This window comes from Leopardus geoffroyi, chromosome A1, assembly GCF_018350155.1.
Source record: "Leopardus geoffroyi isolate Oge1 chromosome A1, O.geoffroyi_Oge1_pat1.0, whole genome shotgun sequence".
Lineage (NCBI taxonomy): Eukaryota > Metazoa > Chordata > Mammalia > Carnivora > Felidae > Leopardus > Leopardus geoffroyi.
In genome coordinates this window covers 210,701,909-210,726,801 of record NC_059326.1, presented here as the reverse complement: position 1 = coordinate 210,726,801, position 24,893 = coordinate 210,701,909, and the positions used below count along the sequence as shown (strand labels likewise).

Genomic DNA, 24,893 nt, shown 5'->3' with positions numbered 1-24,893 from the left:
TGGTAGATATACCAGACAATGACTTTAAAATCACTGCCTTAAAGATTCTCAGAGAACTAAAGCAAGATGTGGGGGAGGTAGAGGAAAAAAAAATGTGTGCAAAATAAAAATGTCAATAAAGGGATAGAAAATCAAAAAAGAAGCTAAAAATGAATTCTAGAAATGAAAAATACAACTAATGTGATGAAAATTTCACTAGAGGCATTCAAAGGCAGATTTGAGGCAAAAGAAATTAACAGTGAACCTAAAGAGAAGATAATGGAAATGATAGAGCCTGGAGAGCAGTAAAGTTAAGACTGAAAACAAGACAACATAGCCTAAGGATCCAACATATGCACTGTGGATGCTCAGAAGGAGAAGAAAGAAAGAAAGGGATAGAGAGAATATTTCAGCTATGATCTCCCAAATCTCCCAAATTGGATGAAAGATGTGAATATAAACATCCAAGCTCATCAACTCCAAGAAAAATGAGCTCAGACACATAGTCGAGACACATTATAATCAAATTTAGAAAGATAAAAAGAGAATATTAAAAGCAGCAAGAGAAAAGTGACTCATCACATACAAGTGATTGTCAATGAGATTATCAATAGATTTCTAATCAGAAACTTTAGAGACCAGAAGTCAGCAGGCCAATACATTCAAAGTGGTAAAATAAAAGAATGGCCAAAAAAAAAATTCTATATCTGGCAACACTGTCCCTCAAAAGTGAGGGGAAAATCAAAACATTCCCAAATAAAAAAAACCTAAGGAAACTTGCTACTACTAGGCCCACACTGAGAGAAATGCTCAAGGGAGTCCTCCAGGGAAAAAACAAAAGGACACCAGATACTAACTCAAAGGTGCATGAAAAATAAATATTTTAATAAAGGTAACTGCATAGAAAAATATAAACTTAGTATTATAGCAACAGTTTCTAACTACTTTTGGTTTCTACATGATTAAAGAAACTAGTCCGTTTTTTAAAACAAATCATTGATTTAAAAACAAGTATTACTTAAACTTTGTAACGCCAATCAAGTTTTCTATATAATTTAATGTTCTAATTCATTTAAATTAATGAAAGTTTATGTCTGGGGGCACACGATGTACAAAAAGATATTTTTGTGATGTTAACAACCCAAGAGGGTGACCATGAACAACACATTACAGGAGCAGAATTTTTGAATGTTATTAAACTTGAACTTCTATAAATTATAATGAATGACACAGATTTAGCAGGTTAAATGAAATCCCCAAGATAACACACGCAAAAAATAGCTATAGAATATACACAAAAGGAAATGACAAAGGGATTTAAAATTTTCACAACGAAGAATCAACTAAACACAAAAGAAACAGTAATACAGAAAGTGAGGAACAAAAAAGCTGCAAGGCATATAGAAAACAAATAGAAAAATGACAGAAGTCTCTCCTCATCAGTAAGTACTTCAAATGGACATGCATGAAACTCCCATATCAAAAGACAGACTTTGGGTAAAAACACATGATCCAATTGTAATAGCGTTGTTTGGTGACAGATGGTAGCTACACGTGTGGTGAGCATAGCATAACATATACATATGCAGTTGGCAAATCACTATTTCAGACATCTGAAACTAGTGTCACATTGTGTATCAACTATACTTCAATAAAAAATAATAGAGGAGTCAAGATGATGGAACAACATGGAAGATTTTTGTGGGTCTCTCGTCTATGAAATACAGCCAGACCAACACTAAACCATCTTACACACCTAGAGAACTGATTGGAAGATTAACACAACAATCTGCACAACCTGAACCACAGAATTCAGCAGGTACATGACACAAAGAGCTGAACTTGGAGAGCAAGAAGCCCCAAAAGGTAGGGAACCCCTTTTGCAGGCAGAGAGAGGATGGAGACTGGGACGGAGGGGAGTATACAGGAAAAACATCCCTCTCCAAAAGCAGCTGGAGAGAAAGTGGAAAATTGGAAACAACCCCAGGGACTAAACTAAAAAGGGAGAAAGGAGAAAGGAAAGGGTTTAAATTCCATTAAGACTGTAAACAAAGGGAGCACAAAGTCTGCAACTCCACAGCTTGATACCTGGCAGTGCTCTGGTGGGAAGGGCGAATCCCCAGGAACAGAGTGGGGTCCAGGAGATTCTTGGGCCACATGAGGAAAAGCAGTTCCACTGCTAAAAGGACATTTGGTAGAAACTGTTGAGGCCACCTGGTCCCAGCAGACCCCAGAAAATGGCCACATTGGCTGGTGCTGGAACAAGGTTGTTAAGGGTGAAGCCTGGTGCCTGATGTATGTTGTGATTTTCCATAATCCCTGAAACGCTGCTGCTACACTATCTTGAGAACTTTTTCTGAGGCAGGATGGCACCTGGCCGCAGTCTTGGGGCACAGGCAGCAGCAGGGTCCAGCAAGTATTCCTGGGTGCAGCTGACATTCGGCCATTGTGAGGTGAGACCCTCCTGTAGAGGGGTGGAATGGGTCAAAGCCAAGGTCTTTCACAAGTAAGGGGCCAGGGAAAACAGCTGCATCTGAGATAAAACTCTGGAGAGAGATACTGCCTGGGGCTTGGTCATGGACAGTAAAGAAGCAGGCAGTGGACCAAAGCTGAAGACAGAGGATGGGTGCACGATTGCTGACTGGGGAGAACAGAATTCCGATACTAGAGACTGGGTAATGGGGTGACACCATTTTCGCTGCTCCCACGCATGTGCATATGCACCTACAAGCGCCACAACACTCCACCCCAGTAGGCTAGCAGCGCCATTTAGTGGAAAATGAGGCCATTACACTAAGCCCCGCCCAACTGGGCCAACCTTGCTCTTGAAGAACACAAGTCTCACCGCCTGCTTAGTGTGTGGACTATAAAGTGCTTCATAGTCTGACTTCTAGCAGAAAATGAAGTAATTTCAATCCTATTTCAGTCTGTTAGCACGTCCATCTATTCAATTTTCTTTCCTTTTTTTTTCTCTTTTTCATTTCTTTTCTTTTTCTTGAATACAGAAAGAGAAAAAATTCATTTTTAATTTTTATTAAACACATTTTTGTTTAACTTTTTTACTATATTTTTTACTTTTGTGTAAATTTTTTCAAATTCTATTTTACTTCTATCACTTTACTTTACTCTACTTCAGTGTATTCACTTTATCAAATTTTCAAACGATTTCCTTTCTTCTTATTCTTTTTTCTCTTATTCATTTCTTTTCTTTCTCTTGAATACAGAAAGAGAAAAAATTCATTTTATTTTCAATCTCTATTAAAAATATTTTTCTTTAATTTTTTCACTATATTTTTTACTTTTATGTAAATTTTTTCATTCTATTTTACTCCCAACATTTCATTTTAGTCTACCACAGTGTATTCAATTTTTCAATTTCTCAAACGATTTCTTTTTTTCCTCCCCCACCTTTTTTCTCTAATCTATCAAACCACTTTCAACACCCAGACCAAACACACCTAGGATCTAGTATCATTTATTCGATTTTTGTGTGTGTGTTTTTTCAATTTTTTAATTTTAATATTTCTTTAATATTAAATTTTTTAATTTCAATTTTTCTGCCTCATTACTTCCTTTTCTCCCTTCAAAATGATGCAATGAAGGAATTCACCCCAAAAGAAAGAGCACAAAGAAACGACAGCCAGGGATTTAACCAACACAGACACAAGCAAGATGTCTGAACCAGAATTTAGAATCACCATAATAAGAATACTAGCGGGAGTCAAAAATAGATTAGAATCCCTTTCTGCAGAGATAAAAGAAGTAAAAAATAGCCAGAATGAAATTAAAAATACTATAAATGAGCTGCAAACACGGATGGATGCAGCAGCACCAAGGATGGATGAGGCAGAACAGAGAATCAGTGATACAGAGAACAAACTTATAGAGAATAATGAAGCAGAAAAAAAGAGGGAAATTAAGACAAAAGAGCACGATTTAAGAATTAGAGAAATCCGTGACTCATTAAAAAGGAACAACGTCAGAATCATAGGGGTCCCAGAGGAGGAAGAGAGAGAAAAAGGGGTAGAAGGGTTATGTGAGCAAATAATAGCAGGAAACTTTCCTAACTTGGAGAAAGACACAGACATCAAAATCCAGGAAGCACAGAGGACTCCCATTAGATTCAACAAAAACCGACCATTAGTAAGGCATATCGTAGTCAAATTCACAAAATACTCAAGCAAGGAGAGAATCATGAAAGCAACAAGGGAAAAAAAGTCCCTAACCTACAAGGGAAGACAGATCAGGTTTGCAGCAGACCTATCCACAGAAACTTGGCAGGCCAGAAAGGAGTGGCGGGGTATATTCAGTGTGCTGAATCAGAAACATGCAGCCAAGAATTCCTTATCCAGCAAGGCTGTCATTCAAAATAGAAGGAGAGATAAAAACTTTCCCAGACAAACAAAAATTAAAGGAGTTTGTGACCACTAAACCACCCTGCAAGAAATTTTAAGGGGGACACACTGAGGGGGAGAAAAGATGAAAATACATACATACACACACACACACACACAGAGCAGCAAAAGATTAGAAAGGACCAGAGAACACCACCAGAAACTCCAACTTTACAAGCATCATAATGGCAATAAATTCATACTTTCAGTACTCATTCTAAACGTCAATGGGCTCAATGCTCCAATCAAAAGACATAGCGTAACAGAATGGATAAGAAAACAAGACCCATCTATATGCTGTATACTAGAGACCCACTTTAGACCTAAAGACACCTACAGATTGAAAATAAGGGGATGGAGAAGCAGCTATCATGCTAATGGTCAACAAAAGAAAGCTGGAGTAGCCATACTTTCATCAGACAATCTAGACTTTAAAATAAAGACTGTATCAAGAGATGGCAGAAGGGCATTATATCATAATCAAGGGGTCTATCCACCAAGAAGACCTAACAATTGTAAACATTTATGCGCCAAATGTGGCAGCACCCAAATATATAAATCAATTAATCACAAACATAAAGAAACTCATCGATAGTAATACCATAATAGTAGGAGACTTCAATGTCCCACTCACAGCAATGGACAAATCATCTAATCAAAAAATCAACAAGGAAACAATGCCTTTGAATGACACCCTGGACTAGATGGACTTCACAGATATATTCAGGACATTTCATCCTAAAGCAGAGGAATATACATTCTTCTCCAATGCACATGGAACATTCTCCAAAATAGACCACATACCGGGACACAAATCAGCCCTAAGTAAATACAAAAAGATCGACATCATACCATGCATATTTTCAGACCACAATGCTATGAAACTTGAAATCAACCACAACAAAAAATTTGGAAAAGTAACAAGTACTTGGAAACTGAAGAACATGCTACTGAAGAATGAATGGGCTAACCACGAAGTTAAAGAGGAAATTGAAAAGTATATGGAAGCCAATTAAAATGATAACACCACAACCCTAAACCTCTGGGATGCAGCAAAGGCAGTCATAAGAGGAAAATATATAGCAATCCAGGCCTTCCTAAAGAAGGAAGAAAGATCTCAGATACACAACCTAACCTTACACCTTAAAGAGCTGGAAAAAGAACAACAAATAAAACCCCAAACCAGAAGAAGACAGGAAATAATAAAGATTAGAGCAGAAATTAATGCTATCCAAACCAAAAAAACAGTAGGACAGATCAGTGAAACCAGAAGCTGGTTCTTTGAAAGAATTAACAAACTTGATAAACCACCAGCCAGTTTGATCAAAAAGAAAAAGGAAAGGACTCAAATAAATAAAATCAAGAATGAAAGAGGAGAGATCACAACCAACACAACAGAAATAAAAACAACAATAAGAGAATATTATGAGCAATTATATGCCAATAAAATGGGCAATGTGGAAGAAATGGACAAATTCCTAGAAACATATACACTATCAAAACTGAAACAGAAAGAAATAGAAAATTTGAACAGACACATAACCAGTAAGGAAATCGAATTAGTAATCAAAAATCTGCCAAAAAACAAGAGTCCAGGGCTGGGTGGCTTTCCAGGGGAATTCTACCAAACATTTAAGGAAGAGTTAACACTTATTCTCTTGAAGCTGCTCCAAAATATAAAAAAAGGAAGGAAAACTTCCAAACTCTTTTTATGAAGCCAGTATTACCTTGATTCCAAAACCAGACAGAGACCCCACTAAAAAGGAGAAATATAAACCAATTTCCCTGATGAACATGGAGGCAAAAATCCTCAACAAGATATTAGCCAACCGGATCCAACAATACGTTAAAAAAAATTTCACCACAACCAAGTGGGATTTATACCTGGGATGCAGGGCTAGTTCAATACCCACAAAACAACTAACGTGATTCATCACATCAATAAAAGAAAGGACAAGAACCATATGATCCTCTCAATAGATGCAGAGAAAGCATTTGACAAAATACAGCATCTTTTCTTGATAAAAACCCTCAAGACATTAGGGATAGAAGGAGCATACCTCGAGATCATAAAAGCCATATATGAACGACCCAATGCTAATGTCATCCTCAATGGGGAAAAGCTGAGACCTTTCCCCCTAAGGTCAGGAGCAAGACAGGGATGTCCACGCTCACAACTGTTATTCAACATACTATTGGAAGTCTGAGCCTCTGCAATCAGACAACACAAAGAAATAAAAGGCATCCAAATTGGCCGGGAGGAGGTCAAACTTTCACTCTTCACAGATGACATGATACTCTATCTGGAAAACCTAAAAGATTTCACTAAAAAACTGCTAAAATTGACTCATGAATTCAGCAAAGTTGCAGGATATAAAACCAACACACAGAAATCGGTTGCATTCTTGTACACCAACAATGAAGTGACAGAAAGAGAAATCAAGGAATCGATCCCATTTACAATTGCACAAAAAACCATAAAATACCTAGGAATAAATCTAACCAAAGAGGTGAAAAATCTATACACTGAAAACTATAGAAAGCTTCTGAAAGAAATTGAAGAAGACACACACACACACACACACACACACACACACACAAACAGAAAAAAGGGGTGCCTGGGTGGCGCAGTCGGTTAAGCGTCCGACTTCAGCCAGGTCATGATCTCGCGGTCCGGGAGTTCGAGCCCCGCGTCAGGCTCTGGGCTGATGGCTCAGAGCCTGGAGCTTGTTTCCGGTTCTGTGTCTCCCTCTCTCTCTGCCCCTCCCCCGTTCATGTTCTGTCTCTCTCTGTCCCAAAAATAAATAAACGTTGAAAAAAAAAAAAAAAACAGAAAAAGATTCCATGCTCCTGGATAGGAAGAACAAATATTGTTAAAATGTTGACACTACCCAAAACAATCTACATATTTAATGCAATCCCTATCAAAGTAACACCAGTATTCTTCACAGAGCTAGAACAAATAATCCTAAAATTTGTATGGAACCAGAAAAGACCCCGAGTAGCCAAAGCAATCTTGAAAAAGAAAACCAAAGCAGGAGGCATCACAATCCCAGACTCCAAGCTATACTACAAAGCTGTAATCATCAAGACTGTATGGTACTGGCACAAAAACAGACACTCCTATCAATGGAACAGAATAGAGAACCCAGAAATGGACCCACAAATGTATGGCCAACTAATCTCTGACAAAGCAGAAAAGAATATCTAATGGATAAAGACAGTCTCTTCAGTAAGTGGTGCTGGGAAAACTGGATGGCGACATGCAGAAGAATAAACCTGGACCACTTTCTTACACCATACACAAAAATAAACTCAAAATGGATGAAAGACCTCAATGTAAGACAGGAAGCCATCAAAACCCTCGAGGAGAAAGCAGACAAAAACCTCCTTGATCTTGCCCGCAGCAACTTCTTACTCAACACATCTCCAGAGGAAAGGGAAACAAAAGCAAAAATGAACTACTGGGACCTCATCAAAATAAAAAGTTTCTGCACAGCAAAGGAAACAATCAGCAAAACTAAAAGGCAACCGACAGAATGGGGGAAGATATTTGCAAATGACATATCAGATAAAGGGTTAGTATCCAAAACCTATAAAGAACCTATCAAACTCCACACCCAGAAAACAAATAATCCAGTGAAGAAATGGGCTAAAGAACATGAATAGACACTTCTTCAAAGAAGACATCCAGATGGCCATCCAACACATAAAAAATGCTCAACTTCACTCATCATCAGGGAAATACAAATCAAAACCACAATGAGATACCACCTTACACCTGTCAAAATGGCTAACATTAACAACTCAGAGAACAACAGATGTTGGCAAAGATGCGGAGAAAGAGGATCTCTTTTGCATTGTTGGTGGGAATACAAACTGGTGCAGCCACTCTGGAAAACAGTATGGAGGGTCCTAAAAAAATTAAAAATAGAACTACCCTACAACCCGCAATTGCACTACTAGGTATTTATCCAAGGGATACAGGTGTGCTGTTTTGAAGGGACACACGCATCCCCATGTTTATAGCAACACTATCAACAATAGTCAAAGTAAGGAAAGAGCCCAAATATCCATCAATGGATGAATGGATAAAGAAAATGTGATATATATATATATATATATATATATATATATATATATATATACACCCAAATATCCATTGATGGATATTTGGGCTCTTTCTATATATATATATATATATATATATATATATATACACACACACACACACATATATATACACACACATATATACACACACACACACACATACACACACACACACACACACACACACACACACACAATGCTGTATTTCTCAGCAATCAAAAAGAATGAAATCTTGCATTTGCAACTATGTGGATGGAACTAGAGGGTATCATGCTAAGTGAAATTAGTCAGTCAGAGAAAGACAAAATCATATGACTTCACTCATACGAGGACTTTAAGAGACAAAACAGATGAACATAAAGGAAGGGAAACAAACATAAAAACAGGGAGGGGGCAAAACATAAGAGACTCATAAATATGGAGAATAAACTGAGAGTTACTGGAGGGCTTGTGGGAGGAGGGATGGGCTAAATGGGTAAGGGGCACTAAGGAATCTACTCCTGAAATCACTGTTGCACTATATGCTAACTAATTTGGATGTAAATTTTTAAAAATTAAAAATAAAATTAAAATAATAATAACAATAATTAAAAAATTAAAAATTAAATGGGATTAACAATGGGGAGATGAAGATGTGAGTTGTATGGGAACTTTCTGTACCATCTTTGCAATTTTTATTTAAATACAAAATCATTCCAAAATGAAGAAATTATTTTTAAAAATAAATACAGGGGCGCCTGGGTGGCGCAGTCGGTTAAGCGTCCGACTTCAGCCAGGTCACGATCTCGCGGTCCGTGAGTTCGAGCCCCGCGTCAGGCTCTGGGCTGATGGCTCAGAGCCTGGAGCCTGTTTCCGATTCTGTGTCTCCCTCTCTCTCTGCCCCTCCCCCGTTCATGCTCTGTCTCTCTCTGTCCCAAAAATAAATAAACGTTGAAAAAAAAAATTTAAAAAAAAAAATAATAATAATAAACCATTTTATAGCCTCTTGGTATATATGTAAGGCCATATGTCTTAACACCCAAACCTAACTTTGGGGTAGGAAGAGACATGCTGACTCTCAGATTGGCTGAAACAATTAAGGAAGAAACAATACTAATTTTACCCAAACTCTTCCAGAAAACTGAAAAAGGAACACAACCCAATTCATCCTGAAATAAGAATTTCACTGATAGCAATTGAAGAAAGAAAAAAAAAAACTCAAGAAAATCACAGAACGATGATCCTCATGGACAGAGATATAAAATATTAAACCAAAATTCAAACAAACAAAATATAAAATATATAGAAGAAAAATACAGGGGTGCCTGGGTGGCTCATTCAGTTATGTGTCTGACTTCGGCTCAGGTCATGATCTCACAGCTTGTGAGTTCCAGCTGTGCGTCAGGCTCTGAGCTGTCAGCACTGGAGCCTGCTTCAGATTCTGTGTCTCCCTCTCTCTGTGTCCCTCCCCTGCTTGCCTCTCTCTCTCTCTCTCTCTCTCTCTCTCTGTGTATTTATATATAAAATATATTTTGGCCAAATGGAATTCGATCCCAGACTACAAGCTTAACTTAACATTTGAAAATCTATTACTGACATTCATCATTTTAACAGAATAAATAAAAAAATCATATTCATACTAATACATGTAGCAAAAGTATAAAATTACACTTCATCAAAGTAAAAATTGTGCTCTACAAAAAGCACTCCTGAGACAATGAAAAGATAAGTCACGAACTGGGAAAGAATATTTGCAGGGCTTATATCTGGTATTTTACCAGATATATATAGATATACCATATATATCCATATATAAGGTATATATATGATATATATATATATATCCAAAATATATATCCAAGATATATATATATCCAAAATATATATCAAGAGCACTGAAGACTCAATAATAACAAACCAAATGAACCAATGTAAAAATGGGCGAAATTTGACAAACACTTCACCAGTGAAGGTATATAAATTGACAAATAAACACATGAAGAAAGGCTTAGCATCATTACTAACAAAGGAAATGCATGTAAACACTGCAATGAAATACAACTAAATACCTACACAAGGAAGGATAAAAGTAAAAAGGCTAACCAAGTACTGACAAGGGTGTGGTGTACATGAAACTTGCAGTCACTTCTGGTGAGATGCAGAATGTTACAGCAATTTTGGAAACCAGTTTGGCCATTTCTTAAAAACTTAAACAGCACCTAACCTATGGTTCAGTCACTGCTCTCCTACCAGTTAATTCAGAGAAAAGACAGTACCTGTTCATACATAGGCATGCACACAAATCTACACAGCAGGTGTATTAACAATAGCTCAAAACTGGAGACAACACTAATGCCCAGCAACAGCAACTAAATAAACGCATTGTGTTAGTACACACATAGAACATTATTCAGCAAGAAAATGGAATGAACTACTCATACACACACTACGAATGCATCCAAAAATATTTATGCTGAGTACAATAAACTAAAATATAACACTAGATAATTATGATTCCACTGATATAAAATCTACATGATGTAATCTAACACATATTAGGGATTGACTGGCAATGGGAATAGAAAGGTGGGAGGCTCCAGAGGGGAGATTGCAAAAGGGCATTAGAAATCTTCTGGTGGGGGAACAAATATATTTGTCATCTCGATTATGTTGATGGTTTCATAGGTACATGTACAAATATATCAAATAATATATTTTAAATATATCCAGTTTATTATATGCCAATATTACTTCAATAGAATGGTTTAAATAATGAATATAAGCAACTTCAGTCTGTGGCTACAAGAAAGTGATAGGGCCATATGGAAATTCTTCCTTTAAACAATTAAAGAAAACCAGACCAAATATATGCTAAAATGGTTTTTTAGACGTTAGACACCAGGTGGCACAGGACATTCATGGATGGCTGGAGGAAGCTTCCAAGATACGTCTCATGGAGGAAGCACCCACACCTGGCCTGGCCATCTCCCTGAGTGCAGCACAGCAGATTAGGGGAAGGACATGGCAGCTGGTATTCACAGGCCAGAATACCAGAAAACCAAAAGAGAGCTGTAGGGAAAGTTTGGGGTTGGAGTGTTCCTAAGAACAGTTCAGTTCAAACGTGAGGAAACTACCCAATGCACAATAAAGAATGAAATAGAACAATACTCAGAGGTTTACAGAGCCTATTTTCAAGCCACTACTCAGGGCCTTGAGAGTTAATGAAGATCTAAAGGAAGTTCCCCAATCAACTAGATGAAGGTGCATTTTTACCTAACTCCTGTAACTTTCTCTCTGTTGGTTCTGAAATTCAGAGGGAAAGGTGGTTGTGTTTTGTCAAACTCTATAAACCCTTGAAATGAGAAATTGACCCCACCTTGATAACAGCAGACTAAGATCCTGGGTTTTTTAGCTCCCAGGGGTAAGGTGAGCACTACTAGATAGATAAAGGGAGAAGACCTTCAGTCCATTCAAAAGTCTGAATTCCAAGACAGAGCTTCCTTGCATTAGCTATTGACATGTTCTTCTACCTCCCTACCCAAAGAAAGCAGAACCTAACTGGTTGAAAGGGATGGAATTATCTGGTCATGGCAATGTCCCTCCAGGCAGAACTTCTCATGAGTGCAAGCAAGTCCCTCAGAATCAATGATGTAACTGCACAGTCCCCCCAGAAAAAAAGAAGAACTGTCATGTGGAGAATGTCTATGTGGTGGATAGAAAGGTATAGCAAGCTCACTTAGGAAAAGGAAAATCCTGTGTAGGCTGGCATCTTACACTTGTGACTTCAGTTATTGATCAGAACAACCCCCATGTAAGCATTAGAAATGGTTTCTACTTCAGTATTTCTGAAGTCATTTATTTAGTAAAGTTGTAAATAAAAACTCTATAAGGAAGTTATCCAAACAAGTAGTTAATACACATTCAAAAGTTTCAATACTGAGTATTGAATCAGGTCAACAAAAATAATCCAATCACGTGTTTCCTTATTTGCAGACCTCTGCAAAGGTACTGCTGTAGTGAAAAATAAATAATCCATTTCAAAACCTCCAGAATTTCCAATAAATGGTAAATATTGCAAGAAACTCTGAACTCTTAAAACTTGGAACCAAGAATAAAACTAAGGGAACCCATGAGTCCCCTGAATTGTTGGTAGTTCTGAGTGTGGGTCTGTTTGTTAAAGAGGTAGAGAGTCTAAATCTTTTAGCAGTTCCTCATTCCCAGAAACCACCAAAATGAAATGATCATGTGTTACAACCAGCATGGTTGGCAGTCAAGGCAAATACACAATCAGACTGACAAGGCAGATACAAAGGGACATATATGGAAAAGATATTCAGTGAACAATATAGAACCCAGCCTAAAAGGTGATTACACAATAACAGTCTTAAGTTCATCTTCAGAATTCCATACTTGCTCAGACTTGATTTTCATAAAAAAATGCTTAATTTTGGATTTTTTTAAGCTAAAGCTGTAGCAATTCCAAATGAGAAAATCAGAGCTTTAAGTTCCAGATCCACCCAACTCTATTATTAAATTGCTGTGTGAACTTGAACAAATCTTTGCAGTTCTCTGGGCCTCTGTGTCCTTGTCTGTCAACAGAATCGTTGACAAGATTGATGAGCTTCATCTTAGCTAAAATTCTTTGCATTCAGTGACTCATGAACTTGTGACATCACTATGCACAACTCATAGGCAGCCAGTAACTTCTCATGAATACAGGATCATCTCACTGATAGATTTTGATCCTAAGACATGAATAAAAGACATCCTTTTAAAAGCTTTCTTAAATTTCGGGCCTCAGAACAGGGTTAGAAAGTAACCTATGAAACAGAAAAAAGCAGCTGTCCTTACATAATAGAAGCTATAAATTTGGCTGAAGACATCTGTTCAAACAAATTAAAACCATACCACAGAGTAGTAGTTATCAAACTGATCAATAAATAATAATGTACAGAGGCCTGCCTGAGTTGAAGTGACACCTAGCTAAAGGGGTAAAACATGGAGATACAGCATGTGGAGGCCAGACCTACAGAACTTAATATGATAGTCAGCAGGTATCATAAACATACACACACACACACACACACACACACACACACACGTTTTTCCCATTCTGTGAATACAACTAGATCCAGAAAGATTATGTGCTTCACAGTACTATACAAAACACATTGTCTCCCTGGGATAAAAGAATTCAATGATTACTAAAAAACATACCTGGGATTAAAAACTCTTCTCCGTAAAAAAGCATAGTGACATTATGACCATGATCTTGAAGAATCTCAGCTACACGGTCCAGTAGTAGATAATGGCTTCCACCTAGGAACAACACAAAATTTCATTTTTGTAAAGCTGTGAACAGAGGCTCTGAAATTGATGTGGCAGTTGGGAAATCCATGGTAAGGGGGCAGAAAGTTGATGGGGAGCACAGGAAGATGAGTTTCTTCAGCCCCACTGTCTCACTTAAGGTAAGCCCCAGCTGAGGGCTTCCCAAATTTTGACCTGTGGTAATCCTCCATCAAAAATTTCCTTGTGGCTCATGGCCTCCATGTCAGTGTGATGAGCTTCTCTGCTTAGGCCTTAAGTAGTTCCTGATCCTAGCGACATGCTCATTTTAGCCAGGCCTTGTGGAGATACCATGTCCTGAAGAAATAACTGTACTGGTGGAAATTAGGCACACTGCTGTAAATGGAAGTAGGAAGGGTTCCTATTGGATAATCAGTCAGCACTCTTTATGGAATCATTCTCCATGTAAATTCATGTTAGAGGGGGAATTAGAAACATGGGATATTGAATATTAGTCCAAGAAATAGTCATTAAAGCAGAAGGAGTTAGATCCACCACTTAGAAACAAAATCCTTAAGGGGCATCTGGGTGGCTCAATAGGTTAAGCATCTGACTTCAGCTCAGGTCATGATTTCACAGCTTGTGAGTTCGAGCCCTGTGTCGGGCTCTGTGCTGACATCTTGAAGCCTGGAGCCTGGAGCCTGCATCTGATTCTGTGTCTCCCTATCTCTCTGCTCCTACCCTGTTCTCTCTCTCTCTCTCTCTCTCTCTCTCTCTCTCTCTCTCTCAAAAATAAATAAACATTAAAAACTTTTTAAAAATGAAACAAAATCCTTGAGATTCAAATATATTTAGCAGGATTCCAAGTTTCCAGTTAGGCCTAAAAATTTCTGAACATGAAATTAAGGCATTCAGGATAACTGTGGTCATTAGGGAATAACTGTAAGATCCTGCACATGACAGAGTTAGGCATCACCTATCCTAAGAAAATCGTGAGATTCTAAGGAAAGAGAAGCTTACTCCTAGGGGAAGTACTGGTTCTATCTTGCAATGATTGTCTAAAACTATGCACCATCAAGGAGCATTTCTCTTGAATCTATGGGTCTCAGAGCAGAGAATGTCCAATCAGGAAGAAAAGAATAGAATTGGCCCACATTGGAAAGAGGGGTACTTTGGAAGATAACGACTTTGTAGTGATTAGGTCAGCAGAGTGGAATGTATGACTACAGTAATGGTGTGTCTGTGGGAATTACTCTAATTTTTAATTTGTGTTTGTGTTCCCTGAGGTAACACAGATTACATAAAATACAAACCCTTACCCCCTCAGACTGCTTGCTCTAGCTTACCTTTAACCTATGCAAGAAATGGATGCAGGGAGAGGAGAGTTAAGATGGCAGAGAAGTAGGAGGGCCTTGCCACTCAAACACAGCTGTATTGATGTCAGATCACTTAGAACACCCAGGAAATTGAACTGCAGAGCAGCCAAATGATCTCCACATTTGGAGGGATACAGCTTGGCAGGATTGAGGTGGATATATGTGATTTTAGGGATATACAGTGGCAGAGCATAGAGGAGAGAGAACCCCTTCTGTGGAGAGACAAAAGGGAGAGAAAGAGAAAGGGATTATGAAAGTGCAGCATGGAGTTAGGACAAGAGCAAGCTTCTCTGGACTATGGACTTGGGAACAAGAAGTACTGAGTGTCCCAACTCTTTGTTTGCAACAGCCTTGGAATTGAAACTCAGAGTTTTCAGAAGTGTGCAACTTTATCCAGACTGGATCCCTGGCTCATGCTCCTGGCGAGGAAGCAGCCACCCCAGAGTGCATAGTGTGGTGTAGCAATCTCTGGGGTGCCCTGGGAGAGAATAATTCTCTTCTCAGAGTACTTTGAGATGAAGGGTTTTTGTCTCCCCAAGGACAAAAGACCCTGCAGGTGCCAGCCAAAGGCCTTTCATCAGCAGCGGGGAGAGGCTTTACTCTGGAGGTGGGGAGCATTGCTGCACGGTGCTGGGTCCTTTAAGACTTCAGATTTTGAATCCAGCTGAGCGCCAAGAAGGTGCAGGAGAACTGTGGAGCAGGGCAAGCTGACTGCAATCTCTATTCTGTGAGGGCTGCCTGATAAGATAGGGTTGAGATCCCTGGTCCAGGGTTGAGAGATTGGAGTGATGTCATTTTCTCCCCAACACCAACACAGTGGGACATTGGAGAGCAACACAGTGGCTCCCAGTGGAGGCAGGACTGATTACACCTAAACCCTCCCCTCCATGCCTGGAAACTGCTTATTTACTGGAGCAAGACTGGCTGACCCATCGCAGCCAGTCTCTCCAGAACAGCACAGCCACCAGCCCCAGGCGCCAACAGACAACTTTTTTTTCTTTTTTCTCTCTTTCTTTCCTCCTTCTTCTTTTTTCTTTTTTTTCTCTTGGAATCAGGCTCATGGTTTCTGATTTTCTTTTTGTCATTTCTTACCATATATATATATATATATATATATATATATATATATATATATACACATATATATATATATACACACACACACACATATATATACACACACACATATGTATATGTATATGTATATGTATATCAATATATCTATATCTCTATATAGATAGATATACATATATATAGACATATATTGATGTACATATACATTTGTATATGTATATGTATATCAGACTTTATTTATTCTCTTTTCTTTTCATCTTTTCTCTTTTATTCTACTTTTTTTCTTTATATTTTTCCTACTCTTTCTTTGGAATCAGGCTTATAGTTTTCTGTGTTTTTTTTTTTTTTTTATTCTTTTTGGTTTTCTGTTCTCCACTTTCCTTTTTCTCTTTTTATGGGATCAGGTTTCCCCCATCCTTTTTTTCCTAGGGTTACCTCAACAAACAAATCAAAGCACACCTAGCTGAAGCAAGGAGGAGCTCTGCAAAGGATTGACCAGTGGGATAGAGCAGCCAAAATGCAACAGCAGAGTGCCTTCAACATACACCAGAAACACTTCGTGGAGTGCCAGGCCCTGGACAGTGTATGACTCCTTTTTAATATAGTAGTACTCTCAGATGCAGGACACATGAAAGGCTTTTAAAAAATGCAAACGAGAGAAACTTAAGCAAAGTGACAGGCCAGAGGAATTCTCCCCATAAGAAAGGTTGAGAAGAAATCACAGCCAGAGACTTGCTCAAAACAGATATAAAAAATATATCTGAACAAAATTTAGAAAAATAGTCATAAGACTGATAGCTAGGCTTGAAGAAAAGCATAGAAGACACCAGAGAAACGCTTGCCACAGAGATCAAAGACCAAAGAACTAGTCAGGATGAATTTTAAAAATGCAATATGGAGATGCAAAATAACTAGATATAGTGACAGTGAGGATTGAAGATGCAGAGGAGAGAATAGGTGAAATAAAATATAAAACTATGGAAAATAATAAACCTGAAAAAAAGAGGGAGAGGAAAGTACTAAACCACAGGGGAGAATTAGAGATCTAAGTGATTCCATGAAACAAAACAATATCCATCTCAGAGGAGTCCCAGAAAAAGAAGAGCAAAAAGGGGCAGAAGGTTTATTTGAACAAATTATAGCTGAGCACTTCCCTAATCTGGGGGGAAAAAACAGGCATCCAAGTCCAAGAGGCACAGAGAACTCCCTTCAAAATCAACAAAAAAAAAGGTCAACCCCACGACATATCATAGTGAAACTTGCAAAATACAAAGATAAAGAGAGAATTCTGAAAGCATCTAGGGACAAAATGTCCTTCACCTACAAAGGTAGACACATAAGGTTCCACTGAAACTTGGCAGGCCAGAAGGGAATGGCAGGAAACATTTAATATGATGAGTAAGAAAAATATGTAGCCAAGAATCCTTTATTCGGCAAAGCTGTCATTCAGAAAAGGAGAAATAAAGAGCTTCCAAGCAAACATAAACTAAAGGAGTTTGTGACCACTAAACCAGTCCTGCAAGAAATTCTAAGAGGGACTCTGTGAGTGGAAAGCAGCAAAGACTACAAATGACCAGACAACATCACCACAAACACAAAACCACATTGTGTTATCTACAGATAACACAATGGCACTAAATTCATATCTTTCAATAATCACTCTGAATGTAAATGGACTAAATTCCCCAATCAAATGACATAGGGTATCAGAATAGATTAAAAAAACAAGACCCATCTATATGCTGCCTACAAGAGACCCATTTTAGACCTGAGGACATCTGCAGATTGAAAGTTAGGGGATGGAGAACCATCTATCATGCTACTGGATGTCAAAACAAAGCTGGAGTAGCCATACTTATATCAGACAAACTAGACTTTAAAACAAAGACTGTAACAAAAGATGAAGGAGGGCATTATATGATAATTAAGGGGTCTGTCCATCAAGAAAAGCTAACAATTGTAAACATTCATGCCCCCACCTTGAAACACCCAAATATATAAATCAATTAATCACAAACATGAGTAAACTTATTGACAATAAGTCATATTGCCATAATTGTAAGAGACTTTAATACTCCACTTACAACAATGGATAGATTATCTAAGCAGAAAATCTACACGGGAACAATGGTCTTGAATGACACACTGGATCAGATGGACTTAACAGATATATTCAGAACACTTCATCCTAAAGCAACAGAGTACACATTCTTCTTGGGTGCATATGGAACATTCTCCAGAATAGATCACATATTGGGTGACAAATCAGCCCTCAACATGTACAAAAAGATTGAGATCTTACCATGCATATTTTCAGATCATAACACTATGAAACTTGAAATCAAACACAAGAAAAAATTTGGAAAGCTCTCAAATACATTGAGGATAAAGAACATCCTGCTAAAGAATGAGTGGGTCAACCAGGAAGTTAAAGAAGAAATTTAAAAATACGTGGAAACAAATGAAAATGAAAACATGACTGTCCAGACCCTTTGAGATGCATAAAAGGCAGTCCTAAGAGGAAAATACATTGCAATTCAGACCTATCTCAAGCAGCAAGAAAGGTCCCAAATACTCAACCAAACCTTACAACTAAAGGAGTTAGAAAAGGAGCAGCAAACTAAGTCGAAATCCAGCAGAAGAAAGGAAATAATAAAGACTAGAGCAGAATAAATGACTTAGGATCCAAAAAAGAAAAAAACAAAACAAAACAGTACACCGGATCAATGAAACTAAGAGCTGTTTTTTTTAAAAGAATAAGCAAAATTGAAAACTACCTAGACAGACTTCTCAAAAATAAAAGAGTAAGGACCCAAGCAGATAAAATCACAAATGAAAATGGAGTGATCACAACCAACACCACAGAAATACAATTATAAGAGAATACTATGGAAAATTATATGCCAACAAAACGGACAACCTGGAAGAAATGGACAAAATTCCAGACACACACTACCAAAACACAAACAGGAAGAAACAGAAAATTTAACAGGCTCATAACCAGCAAAGAAATTGAATAGATTATCAAAAATCTCCCAACAAATAAGAGTCCTAGGCCAGATGACCCCCCAGGGGAATTCTACCAGGTATTTAAAGAAGAATTAATACCTATTCTCCTAAAACTGTTCAAAAAAAATAGAAATGTAAGGAAAACTTCCAAACTCATTCTATGAATCTAGCTTCACCTTGATGGCAAACCCAGACAAAGACCCCACTAAAAACAAGAATTACAGGCCAATATCCCTGATGAACATGGATGCAAAAATCTCAACAAGATATTAATTGAATTCAACAGTACATCAAAAGAATTATTCACCATGATCAGTTGTGACTCATTCCTGGGCTGCAGGGCTAGTTCAATATTCACAAATCAATCAACATGATATACCACATTAATAAAAGAAAGGATAAGGGGCTCCTCGGTGGCTCAGTCGGTTGAGCGTCCAACTTCGGCTCAGGTCATGATCTCGCGGTTTGTGGGTTTGAGCCCCACGTTGGGCTCTGTCCTGACAGCTTGGAGCCTGGAGCCTGTTTTGGATTCTGTGTCTCCCTCTCTCTCTGCCCCTCCCCCGCTTGTGCTCTGTCTCTCTCTGTCTCTCAAAAATGAATAAATGTAAAAAAAAATTGTTTTAATAAAAGAAAGAATAAGAACCATATGATACTTTCAATAGATGCAGAAAAAAACATTTGACAAAATACATCATCATTTCTTGATAAAACCCTCAAGAAAGAAGGGATAGAAGGAACATACCTTAACATCATAAAAGCCATATATGAAAGACCCACCACTAATATCATCCTCACTGGGGAAAAACAGAGCTTTCCCTCTAAGATCAGGAACAAGACAGGGATGTCCACTCTCACCACTATTGTTCAACACAATACTGGAAGTCCTAGCCTTGGCAATCAGAAAACAAAAAGAAATAAAAGAAATCCAAATCAGTAAGGAAGAAGTCAATCTTTCACTTTTCAAAGATGACATGATACTCTACATGGAAAACCTGAAGACTCCACCAAAAAACTGCTAGAGCTAATACATGAATTCAGGCAAGATGCAGGATATAAAATCAATGTACAGAAATTGGTTGCATTTTTATATACTAATAATGAAGCAGCAGAAAGAGATTTCAAGGAATTGATCCCATTTACAATTGCACGAAAACCCATAAGATACCTAGGAATGAACCTAACCAAAGAGGTGAAATATCTGTATGCTGAAAACTATATAAACCTTATGAAAGACATTGAAGAAGACACAAAGAAATGAAAAAAAACATATCATGTTCATGGATTGGAAGAACAAATATTGTTAAAATGTGTATGCTATCTAAATCTACACATTCAATGCAATCCCTATCAAAATAATACTGGCATTCTTCACAGAACTAAAACAAACAATCCTACAATTTGTATGGAACCACTAAAGACCCTGAATAGAGAAAGTAATGTTGAAAAAGAAAACCAAAGCTGGAGGCATCACAATCCTGGACTTTAACCTGTGTTACAAAGCTGTAAACATCAAGACAGTATGGTATTGGCACAAAAACAGACACATAGATCAATGGAGTAGGATAGAGAATCCAGAAATGGATCCTCAAATATATGGCCAACTAATCTTTGACAAAGCAGGAAAGCATACCCAATGGAAAAAAGACAGTCTCTTTAACAAATGGTGCTGGGAAAACTGGCCAGCAACATGCAGAAGAATGAAACTAGACCACTTTCTTACACCACACACCAAAGTAAATTCAAAATGGATGAATGACCTAAATGTGGGACAGGAAACCATCAAACTCCTAGAGAAGAAAACAGGCAGCAAACTCTTTGACCTAGGGCCCAGCAACTTCTTACTTGACATGTCTTCAGAGGCAAAGGAAATAAAAGTAAAAATGAACTTTTGGACCTCATCAAGATAAAAATCTTTTGAACAGCAAAGGAAACAGCCAACAAAACTAAAAGGCAACCAGTGGAATTAGAGAAGATATTTGCAAATGAGATATCAGATAAAGGTTTAGTATCCAGAATCTATAAAGAACTTAACAGACTTAACACCCCAAAAAACAAATACTCCAGTGAAGAAATGGGAAGAAGACATGAAAAGACACTTTTCCAAAGAAGATATCCAGATGGCTAACAGACACATTAAAAAAATGCTCACCATCATACATCATCAGAAATACAAATCAAACCACAATGAGATACCACTCCACACCTATCAGAATGGCTAAAATTAACAACTTAGAAAACAACAGATGTTGGTGAGGATTTAGAAAAAGGGGAAGTTGGTTTGTTGGTTTAAATGCAAACTGGTGCACTGTTGGTTTGAATGCAAACTAGTGCAGCCACACTGGATAATACTATGGAGTTTCCTCAAAAAATTAAAAATAGAACTACCCTATGATCTCATAGTTTGTGGGTTCAAGCCCTGCATGGGGCTCTGTTCTGACAATGCACAGCCTGGAACTTGCTTCTGATTCTGTGTCTCCTTCACTCTCTGACCCTCCCCTGCTCATGCCCTGTCTCTCTCTCTCTCTTTCTCAAAAATAAATGAACAAAATAATTTTTTAAGGATATAGTAAAGCATCATTGTAAATATCCTCTGTTTAAAAAATAAAAATAAAATACAAATGAATAAAAATAGAACAAACCTATGACCCAGCAATTGCACTACTAGGAATTTATCCAAAGGATACAAAAATTCTGATTCAAAGGGGCACATGCACCCCAATGTTTATAGGAGCACTATAAATAATTTCCATAGCAAAATTATGGATACAGTGCAAATGTCCATCAACTTATACATACATACATACATACATACATACATACTGGAATACTACTCAGCAATGAAAAAGAATGAAATCTTGCCATTTGCAACAACGTAGATGGAACTAGAGTATATTATGCTAAGCAAAATAGGTCAGAAAAAGACAGTTATCATATGATTTCACTCATATGAGGAATTTGAGAAACACAACAGATGAACAAAGAGGAAAGGAAGGACAAATAAGATAAAAACAGAGAGGAAGGCAAAATATGAGAGACCATTAAATACAGAGAACAAACTGAGGGTTGTCGGAGGGGAGGTAGGTGGGGAGATGGGTTAGATGGGTGATAGGTATTAAGGAGGTAACTTGTTGGATTGAGCACTGGGTGTCATATGTTACAAATGAATCACCGGGTTCTACTACTGAAGCCAAGACCATACCGTATGTTAACTAACTTGAAAGAAAGAGAGAAAGAAAGAAAGAAAGAAAGAAAGAAAGAAAGAAAGAAAGAAAGAAGAAAGAAACAGAGGAAGGAAGGAAGGAAGGAAGGAAGGAAGGAAGGAAGGAAGGAGGAAGGAGGAAGGAAGGAAGGAAGGAAGGAAGGAAGGAAGGAAGGAAGGAAGAAGGAAGGAAGGAAGGAAGGAAGGAAGGAAGGAAGGAAGGAGGAAGGAAGGAAGGAAGGAAGGAAGGAAGGAAGGAAGGAGGAAGGAAGGAAGGAAGGAAGGAAGGAAGGAAGGAAGGAAGGAAGGAAGGAAAGATGGATGGATGGAAGGAAGGAATGGATGCATGAGAAAAGCCTTCCTGCAGAGACAGCCATTCCTGAAGGTGTTGGTGAGCCCAGTGTATTCTGGGGGCAGAGGCAGGGGCAGGGCAGATCCCCTAGCCTGTCAGAATGGATCCAAAAAAGTCTTCAGGAAACTCCATCTTCTGAAACCTTCTTCCTAATAAATTTTCCTGTTCCCCTTCTGTTCCCTTTGGGACAAAATAAAGGCATTACAACTGGGTTCACACAAAATTAACTGCTTCACAGTCCTTCAACACCTTCTAGCAGTAAGGGCAAAAGAGAGAGGGGCACTGAGAACTTGATTGTCCAGGGCCCCCTTCACTGCCCAGGCAGTTCTCCAGGTTTCCCATTAATGAAACATGCCCAGTTAGTGCTGCTGCCCCCAGGAGCCCCTGTCCTTAGCCTCCAAGAGCGTGAAACTGATTTCACTTTCCACTTTCTACTGTCCCACACTTTTAGCATGTGCCTCTGAAAGTCCCTGCCATGCCCTGTGGTGGGCAGCTCATGATTTCTAGCTCAGCACTGGCTCTACATTCTGGCCCCAGGAATGCAGAATGTGAAGCAGCTCCAGAGCAAATACAAAGAGAGGAAAGGAAACTGCTGGTGGCCTAAAACTAACTTCCCCATCCCAGCAGTAGGGATCCCATTCTACCGCACAGACCTCTCACGCCTCTCCCTCCTGTGGCCTGGGACTCTAGCCCTCTCTAGAACACCACAGGGAATGATCCTCTGACCTAAGGCTGTGACTGAGCCCTGGCACAGGGGCCTGGGATGGGCCCCTTTCTGATTCTCCAGCTAAGCACTCACCCAGTGCAAAAGAAGTCAGAATTTTCGCAGCCTCAGAGAGCAGGAACCCAGGCAGAAACAAGCCAGCTAGCAGTAGCGCCTGCTGCCCCACCATGCTTGCTCCTGTCCCAGCTGCAGATTCCAGCCTGGTGCCCAGAGCCCTATGCTCTGTGGCTCTGTGTCCTGCACAGTGACCTGTGTGCGTGCCCTGGGACACACGCTGCCCTGGCTGCCAAGGAAATGCGCTGGCAGGCAGCTTGGGAAGAGGTGAGAGGTGGATCCTGCCTGCCTTCTCTTCTGTTTGTCACTTCTGGCCCCTCTGCTCCGCCTCCTGGGTGCTTGCTCCACAGGCTATTAGGTCCTCACCCTCCCTAAACTAAGGCAGCAGGAAGGAGGGGTTAGTGAGCTCTCCTTAACCCCTCTCTGTCCCTGTAATCACCACACTCTCCCCAGAGAAGATACTCTGAACCAGGAATGATAGAGACCTTAGGATGTCACTTCCAAGTGAGCTCCACCTCCAGGTGACTCAGACCCTTCTCCATTTTAGTGACCTTTCCCCAAATGTTCCCACCTCCTAACTGCACTACTGACCTCATACTGTCATCCCCGTGCCCCATTTCCCCAGGTACCTGCTTAAAATCTCCGCGAGTCTTCTAATCTCAAGATCCCAGAAGCTGATTCCAAGAAGAAAATGACCTACACTTACTGCTCAGGGAGTTTCTTTGGAAAGTACCTACTGGTGAAAGTGCTAGGGTCCCCTACGTGTTAAATACCCCTGGAGGGCCAGGTCTTGACCTGAAGGACTGAACCTCTAAGGCTAAGTCTGTAATTCTGAATGGGCATGACAAAATAGGACTCGGTAGTGGGCACCAAGAAGTTCTATTCTTCTAAGTGTTTGAAATTTCTCATTAGAAACGTGTTAAAACTCTCCCAACCTATTACTCCACTTTCCCCTCATACTATATGATTACATGCATGCACATTCACAATTTTCATCTGTTCAGGTAGCATATCTTCCCAGTGAAAACATTAATCTGCATTAGGGAGACACCATTTAATATTAATGTAATCACATTACTTTGTCTACAATCCTTATTTCAATCCCTCCAGTTGTGCACACAGTATCCTATGTTGTGACAGGAATTCTCTGGTGCAGGAGCCAATCCAGGATCACACATTGCATTTAGTTATCATGTGTATTTCATCTCCTTTAGTAAGGACTGGTTTCTCAACCCTTCTTTTTCTTTCATGTGATTGATATTTTAAGAGTACAAGCTGTTTATTTTCTATGATGGATCCCCAGTTGGGTTTGTTTGATGTTTTCTCAGAATACTTCAGGTTACTAGGGAGTTTG

General features: G+C 38.8%; 1 protein-coding gene across 3 annotated transcripts in view; it reads right to left on the bottom strand.

The window, feature by feature from the left end:
• The window catches only part of LOC123577917 (UDP-glucuronosyltransferase 3A2-like), a 42,271-nt gene extending 18,468 nt beyond the window's left edge, over positions 1–23,803 (bottom strand). The window contains exons 1-2 of one of the 3 annotated variants that reach the window (XM_045440357.1): positions 23,561–23,803; positions 13,683–13,784 (exon numbers count right to left, since the gene is read on the bottom strand). In XM_045440357.1, coding sequence (XP_045296313.1) covers positions 13,683–13,784; positions 23,561–23,654 — 196 coding nt within the window. In that variant the 5' untranslated portion in view covers positions 23,655–23,803. Of the gene's footprint in view, positions 1–13,682; positions 13,785–19,987; positions 20,007–23,560 lie in introns of those variants that run through there. The other 2 variants (XM_045440363.1, XM_045440370.1) reach the window with 2 other exon arrangements.
• Between the last annotated feature and the right edge of the window lie 1,090 nt (positions 23,804–24,893).